General features: G+C 49.8%; 2 protein-coding genes and 1 long non-coding RNA gene across 4 annotated transcripts; 1 reads left to right on the forward strand and 2 right to left on the reverse strand.

Annotated features, from left to right (window-relative positions):
* Nucleotides 1-2,778: 2,778 nt before the first annotated feature.
* LOC125521902 (probable jasmonic acid carboxyl methyltransferase 2) lies at nucleotides 2,779-4,546 on the reverse strand. Of its 2 annotated transcripts, XM_048686963.1 has the most exons (5): nucleotides 4,437-4,546; nucleotides 4,246-4,358; nucleotides 3,758-4,144; nucleotides 3,423-3,689; nucleotides 2,779-3,319 (listed from the first exon to the last, which is right to left on the reverse strand). In XM_048686963.1, exons 2-5 carry the CDS (start codon nucleotides 4,318-4,320, stop codon nucleotides 2,966-2,968), a joined length of 1,083 nt encoding a protein of 360 aa, XP_048542920.1. In that variant the 5' UTR covers nucleotides 4,321-4,358; nucleotides 4,437-4,546; the 3' UTR covers nucleotides 2,779-2,965. The 2 variants fall into 2 exon arrangements, with proteins under 2 accessions (XP_048542920.1, XP_048542919.1); XM_048686962.1 differs by lacking the exon at nucleotides 4,437-4,546 and having other exon boundaries at nucleotides 4,246-4,430.
* Nucleotides 4,243-4,835, forward strand: LOC125521904. The gene is made up of 2 exons (XR_007289484.1): nucleotides 4,243-4,384; nucleotides 4,537-4,835. It is a non-coding gene; the product is annotated as an uncharacterized LOC125521904 (long non-coding RNA).
* Nucleotides 4,836-5,133: 298 nt separating this feature from the next.
* Nucleotides 5,134-5,842, reverse strand: LOC125521903. The gene has a single exon (XM_048686965.1). The coding sequence runs from the start codon at nucleotides 5,750-5,752 to the stop codon at nucleotides 5,348-5,350; it is 405 nt and encodes a 134-aa protein (XP_048542922.1). The 5' UTR covers nucleotides 5,753-5,842; the 3' UTR covers nucleotides 5,134-5,347.
* Nucleotides 5,843-7,416: the final 1,574 nt, after the last annotated feature.

Here is a 7,416-nt window from a genome sequence, read left to right on the forward strand (position 1 = left end):
GCTTGTTACATGTCCTTCCAAAGCTTTACTTGCTGTTCTTTATATCTTTATCTAAAGCTTTGATGTATGTTGCCATCAATTACCAAAAAGGGGGAGATTGAAAGCACAAGTGCTCCCTAGGTGGTTTTGATAATTGATGACAACATATCTCTTGTTGGACTAACATTTCTATCTAGCATGTTTCAGATAAGTTCAACAATGGAGTGGCATGGACTAAAGGTTGTGGGAACTTCTTCAAGATGCTAAGGACAAAGGATTGGCTAAAGCTTCAAGCTCAAGACTCTTCATTTTACATTTTAGTGATCCAAGATCACATTGAGTCCATAGGAAAATCCAATACTATCAAGGAGGGATGGGGTGTTGCTTAATGAGCCTCTTGCTTCATGTGCTTAATGATATGCTCCAAAATCCTCAGCTACTTTCCCACTTCCACATATGACCTAAACCCTAAGCCAAACTCGGTCCTACCGATTCTTTCTATCCGGCGCCACCGAGTTTCACTTGTCATAAGCCACTGCCAAACCCTAGCAATTCGGTTCTAGCGATAGGGATCTCGGTCTCACCGAGATGGGATTGCAAACTCTCTGTTTCCCTTTCGTAACTTTTCGGTCTCACCGAAAGGGCGAATCGGTCCCACCGAGATTGCAATGTAAACTCTTTGTTTCCCTTTTGTAACTTTCCGGTCTCACCGAAAGAGCAAATCGGTCCCACCGAGTTTGCCTGACCAACTCTCTAGTTAGCTTATTACCAAACTCGGTCGGTCTCACCGAGTTTGTGTAATCGGTCTCACCGAGATTACGTTATGCCCAAACCCTAACCATATCGTTCCTACCGAGTTGCATGTCAGTCCCACCGAAAATCTCTATCGGTCACTAGGTTTACCTTTTCGGTCCGACCGAGTTTGTTGATTCGGTCCCACCGAGATTGGAAAACTGTGTGTAACGGTTGGATTTTGTGTGGAGGCTATATATACCCCTCCACCTCCTCTTCATTCATGGAGAGAGCCATTAGAACACATACACAATTCCAACTCATATGTTCTGAGAGAGAACCACCTACTCATGTGTTGAGACCAAGATATTCCATTCCTACCATATGAATCTTGATCTCTAGCCTTCCCCAAGTTGCTTTCCACTCAAATATTCTTTCCACAAAATCCAAATCCTATGAGAGAGAGTTGAGTGTTGGGGAGACTATCATTTGAAGCACAAGAGCAAGGAGTTCATCATCAACACACCATTTGTTACTTCTTGGAGAGTGGTGTCTCCTAGTTTGGCTAGGTGTCACTTGGGAGCCTCCGACAAGATTGTGGAGTTGAACCAAGGAGTTTGTAAGGGCAAGGAGATCGCCTACTTCGTGAAGATCTACCGCTAGTGAGGCAAGTCCTTCGTGGGCGATGGCCATGGTGGGATAGACAAGGTTGCTTCTTCGTGGACCCTTCGTGGGTGGTTGCTTCTTCGTGGACCCTTCGTGGGTGGAGCCCTCCGTGGACTCGCGCAACCATTACCCTTCGTGGGTGAAGCCCTCCGTGGACTCGCACAACCGTTACCCTTCGTGGGTTGAAGTCTCCATCAACGTGGATGTAGGATAGCACCACCTATCCGAACCACGGGAAAAACATCCGTGTCTCCAATTGCGTTTGAATTCTCCAAACCCTTCCCCTTACATTCTTGCAAGTTGCATGCTTTACATTCCGCTGCTCATATACTCTTTGCATTCTTGCTTGATATGTATTGTGTATGTTGAAATTGTGCCTAAAACTCCACTCAAACCAAAAAGGCCTAAAAATTGCAACTTTAGCACTAAGTGTCTAATCACCCCCCTCTAGACACATCTAATTCTAGATCCTACAAAACCCTAGGCGGTGCATACATCGATCATTGGCATAAACACCGTCAAAGTGTTACAAGCTTCGGGTCATAATCCTCGACCACTAGCAATGAATTTTCAAACATCCAAGGGCCCTCATCCAGGGCTTTTCTTTTTCCTGAGTGCTGACAGAAGGTGAACATGTAGATGTTATCCCCAAGATCCTTGCACTCCAACCCTCTCAGCGGGCACCAAGATTTTCCTAGGACGTTCTCCATTCCTTCTGCATAAGTTGGCTTGTTGGACAGAAGTTTTGCTAGAGCTTGTGGTTCCACGACCCCACTCTTTGCTCCTCCTGACCAGGCGATTTTCCTACCTTTGCTCTCCAGATCTGACAACTTGAGGCTCTTCATCAAACCTTCCACACGATCCATCTTCACCAGCACCGACCGGGGAAGAAAACCAGACCAAATCTCCTGATTGGGGGAGGGGAACAACAACTCGATGTCTCACGACGGTGCACCTAGCAGCAGACCTGAAAACTGGAAGGGGGTGGACGCGGGTGAGGGGGCGCGGGGCGGTAGCGAGCGCTGGAGGGGGGCGGCGGCCGGAGAGGGCGAGGCACCGCGGGGGCGGCGGCGACCGGAGAGCGCGAGGCACCTCAGGGGCGGCGAACCCTCACAATCGCCTCAGCGAGACCTAACCGTCACACCTGGGACGGACCTCGGTTATCCGTCAAGATGTTGTTCTTGAATGTGGAGTCTTTGGATGCCGACGAAAGAATGATCGTGCAAGCCGTCTGCTATAAGATGTTGCAGCGGCAACATGAGAAGTTGGAGGCAGCAGACAAAGAGGAGGAGGCGGTGGCGGAAATGGAGGCTAGACACGCGGCGCAACGACACTTCGAGCGTGGATGAGGGTTGGATTGCCGGTCCGGCAGGGCAAAAAATCTCAAAATTTTGCACGGACTGTCGGACGAATATTCTTTTATCATCGGATATGTAAAACTTAAGCATACTTGTCTGTTTTCGATGTGATCGGACATGTGATCCGGCGCTCGTGCGATCCAACACGCGTTATGGATCGGACTTTTATTTAAATTTCAAATTGTCCTTTACTGCCGGAGCAAATTTGCGGGTCGAGATGCCCTGACACGTTATATCTTCTTTTTTAGCGACACAACTAAAATAACCCTCGGGTTTCCGGCCAGCTCCTCTTCCAAGCTGCCCTGCCGGCTCCAGCGTCGTTCCGCAGTCCTCACAAATTCATCCATGATCTCCGCAGACGACCCAAAATGTTGGACTATTATCGGCTCAAATCCAGCTCTCAGCAGACTGGCCATCTTGTTCGGGGAGATCAGCGTGCTTTCCACATTGCTTGTAGGCTCATTCACTTGCATCTCCCTTATTGAGAAAGAACCCTCTGCTTGGATGATCTCCCTCAGCTCTTCATCAGAAGGTCCGTATATCGGTACGTAGAAAGTATCAAACTTTGCTTTGTTAATCACACCCTATTGATTTTTTCAGAAGATCAAGATGTCACAGTCACATACACGATCTTATTCCGTTTAGGAATGGTTCAGAAATGAAACAAAACTAACTAAATCAATGTACCTTTGAGGCCATCTCACTTAATATAAGGACGACTGATTCCCAGGCATGAGTGAATTCGGCAGCAGGTTCTTCAGAGCGCCTCCCGGCAAGGGAAACAACCAATCGCCCTCCTGCAACCAATTCTTTGGCTCTCAGCTCAAGAAAAAGCTTGAAATCTTTCCTGAACTGCCGCGCATAGGCTCCGATGACCACACGCCGTCTTCCTCGCCTCACGTGCTCATCGATGTCGTATGCCGGGATCTTGTTCCTCCTCAGTTCTTCAGGAGCCTGGAGTCACCTCCAAAGTTAAACTTACTGCACAAAAAGAAACAAGTCGAGCCGTGTAAATTTCATACCTCGGAGAGCCAGTGCAGGCTGTTGGCCGAGCAGGCGAGATGCAAGGAGCCAGTGGTGAAGAGCCTCCCGTAGAACGACCCTGGTATAACACCGGTGACGACCGACCTGTGGCCTTGCTGGAACGCCACCAAGCTCTTCATCACCATGTTGAAGTCGTTGTCTGGAAGATCGTTGAGGAAGACGCAGACTTCCAGCGGCGGCTGCCGGGAACGAAAGCACTGACCGCGGATGGCGTCAACGGCGATCGACACCAGAGCGAGAGCGTTTGGGCCGGAGGAGCATCCCAGGTCCGCGACCACCATGCTTCTGGGCATGGAGGCGCTGGCGCTGAGTAGATCGGCGATGGCCTCTTCTATGAGGGGCCTCATCCTGTTCTGCTCAGCGTTCTGCAAGCGAGTTTCATGGTGACAGCTAGGTGAATCAGTTCTGGCGGAACAAGACATGAGAAACTCGACGGCTGTGAAGCAAGCAAGAGAGGAGAAGATGCCTGCAGGCTGGAGTTGCGGGCATAGCTTGTGTCCCCTTGTCCTCCGTTCATGTGCACCGTCTGCTCGGAAGCCATGGATCTTGCTCAAGCCGGCTGAGCTTCCGATCTCGTGCCTGCAAGATCCAGATTAGGAAAACTGGTAAAGTCTCTGGGTGCTCAGAACTTAGATTTTATTTTATTATGACACTCACATGAAGATAGCTATTCTGGCGGCTTATTGGCACCAATAATTAGGCCACTGTTCTATCTATTTTCTTCCCTTTTTTTGAGAATACTGTTCTTTCTTTTCAGTCACTATTAGGACCAGCCAATCGAGGGCGATAAAGGTCGAGTCAAATCAAGATAAGGATATACTAGCACTATGAAGTTGTCAGCACATGAGCCGATAATTGTTTTCAGTTGACGAAACAGTGATTTCTGTTTGGTGAATTTGTTCAACCGTTGGTTCAGTACCAGAAGCAATCGTTTCCAAATTTTAATCTGCACAGATACCGACTTCTCCTCTAGTCTATTTTAGCGATGATATCTGTATATGTGAGTGTTTCTTTAGTGTTTATGTTGTTATACAATGATGAGGTCTTTCTGTATCCTTTTCCTTGTCTGTTGAGCTAATCTGGAATGCACAACAGCAGCTCTACGTATAAAAAAATAACCTGTGAAACAGCTTGGCACAATTTACTCAGGATCATCTTCTTATCCCAAGAAAAACACATACTATCTCGCAAGCTATGTATTTTGAAGGTTCCTGTAATAAACATACTCAAAAAGCTATGTATTGAAGGTTCCTGTAAGCATGAAAAGCTATGTATGTATTGGAGGTTCCTTTTCTCTGACAAATTCCTGGAACAATAATCAGTATGATCTGTCCATCTACCATATGACAAAAAATTCACAAGAAAATACGTATATACATGAGCGTTTCATCACTCGTACAAACTCTTATTATTACCTCTACGTAGGGACACACATAGATACAGAGTATTTCAGGCGCACAAAACAGAGCAGCAGGGAAAGGCTAATGGCACGAGCAGACTAACAACTGTCTGCCGCGTATCATGGACAAACACGAGCAGCTGAGCCAGCTCGCCATGGCGGCGGGCGATCACATGGACTTGAGCATGGCGGTGGTGCATGAGCCGCCGCCGTACTTGTACGGCAGCGCGGGGCGGCTGTAGTGGCAGCCGATGAGGTAGAGCGCCAGCCGCTTCTTGACCCGCCGGAGCAGCAGCAGCTTGTCCTCGCCCCACTCCACCACCGCCGCCACCACCTGCCGCTTCCACCGCCTGTCGCGGCCGCCGCCGTCGCCGTACCGGTCCTCGTCGTCGTCCTCCGCCCCGCCCTGCTTCTCGTCGACGCCGCCGCCGGGCGCCGGCGAGTCCCACTGTAGAGGGTAGCTGCGCAGGAACACCCGCCTGGTGCTGTAGTCCTCGTACCGGAAGCTCCTCGTCGGCTTCACCACCGCCTCCTCCTCCTCCCTGGATATCCTCCGGCCGAAGTGATCCTCCATGGCCGACGACGACGAGGCGATGATCGTTGGCTTTGGCTGCTTGGCTTGCTGCGCCGCTCGCTGGCTGAGCCCACAATGCGGCCGATGCTGCGCTTATATGGGCGGTTAAGCGGCGGGCGGCCACGTCGGCTTTCCTTCATTTTTTTACCCCCTTTCTCTTTTGTCGTGCGTGGGCCGTGTGGGCGAGATGGTTTAATTAATTAATAATAATTCGCGCGGTTTGATGTGCCTGGCACGGAGGTGTTTTTCAATGCTTTCCGGGCCAAGGATTTCCTTTGCCGGTAATCTGATGGCAACCACTCGGACGGGCGACTTTACTTGACCATTTTCTGCTCCTAAACAAATGCTATTCAGTTTTGTGCTAAGTTGAGATTCTTGCAATAGATCGGGCTGCCTTTTCTCAACTACGGGGTACTTACTAGTAAAATGGAATAGAAGCTCTTTCTTACCGCCAAAGGCTATGCTGAAGCACAAACACATTTTAAAGATTTTACACATCACTAATCTCTTCAGAGCATGGTCAATGCATAGCCCCAGCGTGATGTCTCATAACGAAATAAGTGGGCGCAATGACCCCAAGGACGAGCCGGTCCCCCTTGTCAGCCACACATAACAATATCCGCATCTACGAGCGAGATTCCGGCTTTCCGAGCAGGGTGAAATGGGCTCATTCACCGGCATCTCTTTCCCAAATTACTTTTGGCCAGCTTAACGAGAAAGTAATACGGAGTGTTAGGCCATTTGATCCACATTCGCCCTTTTTCTGCTTTCACTTTGGCAAGGCGGGCCAAGCAAAAGTTTCCCAAAGCCAGGATGGAGTGGCTCTGCAGCGCCGGGGCTTTTCACCGGATAACGCACATGACGCGCGGCGCCGCCGCACAAAGCCAGCCCGCCGGCGGTGACACGGCCGGCCAGAGCTTTCGCCGCTTTTGGCCAATCCTCGCGATATGCGAAGGGATTTCACGTCAAACCCATGCCTTTTTCCTCGCGCCCGCGAGAGAAATTTTAATCAGGACTCTTCGGGCTGGCTTTTTCCCTGCTGAGCTGATGATCTGATCCGCCGCGCCGTGTCGATGTGGTATGACCTCGACTGCAACGGGGTTCCCTGGAGTGTTGGGGGCCGGCGTGGGCGTACTGGACGGTGGGAGCTGCGTGTGCGCTTGGCTGTTGGCGCACGGTGCGTCCGTCGATGTTTTGTTTGGTTTCTGCGTTGGCATGTGGAGATGTCGATGTCGGGTACGCCTCTTGGGTCTCCACGCTAAGTTGTTCGTCAGATTAGAGAACGAAATGTGGCTGGAGAGAGCGAGAGAGGTAGGCTCGTCTGATCCTAACCGGATTGAATTTGCCTTTTGGAAAGAGAAATAGGATTACACCTGTCTTTGCGACGAACAAACATGATTAATTAAAGTTCCTTAGCTCAATACGCACATGTGGTAACAAGCCTCCGTCCCGAAAGCTGTATATGAAGAGGAGTCGAATACGTCATTAGTCCATTAACTCGAACTGATTACATGATTTAGGCCAATAATTTGGAAATTGATCGGTTTAGGCCATAAACTCAAAACCGATCCAACTAGCTTCAAGTTGGGAATCGTTTTCTGCGAGGCGAAGACTCAGGGGGCTCGCCACTAGGTTTCCTCAGTCTTTCGCCGGCCGCCGCTGGT

Source organism: Triticum urartu, chromosome 7 (assembly GCF_003073215.2).
Source record: "Triticum urartu cultivar G1812 chromosome 7, Tu2.1, whole genome shotgun sequence".
Classification (NCBI taxonomy): domain Eukaryota; kingdom Viridiplantae; phylum Streptophyta; class Magnoliopsida; order Poales; family Poaceae; genus Triticum; species Triticum urartu.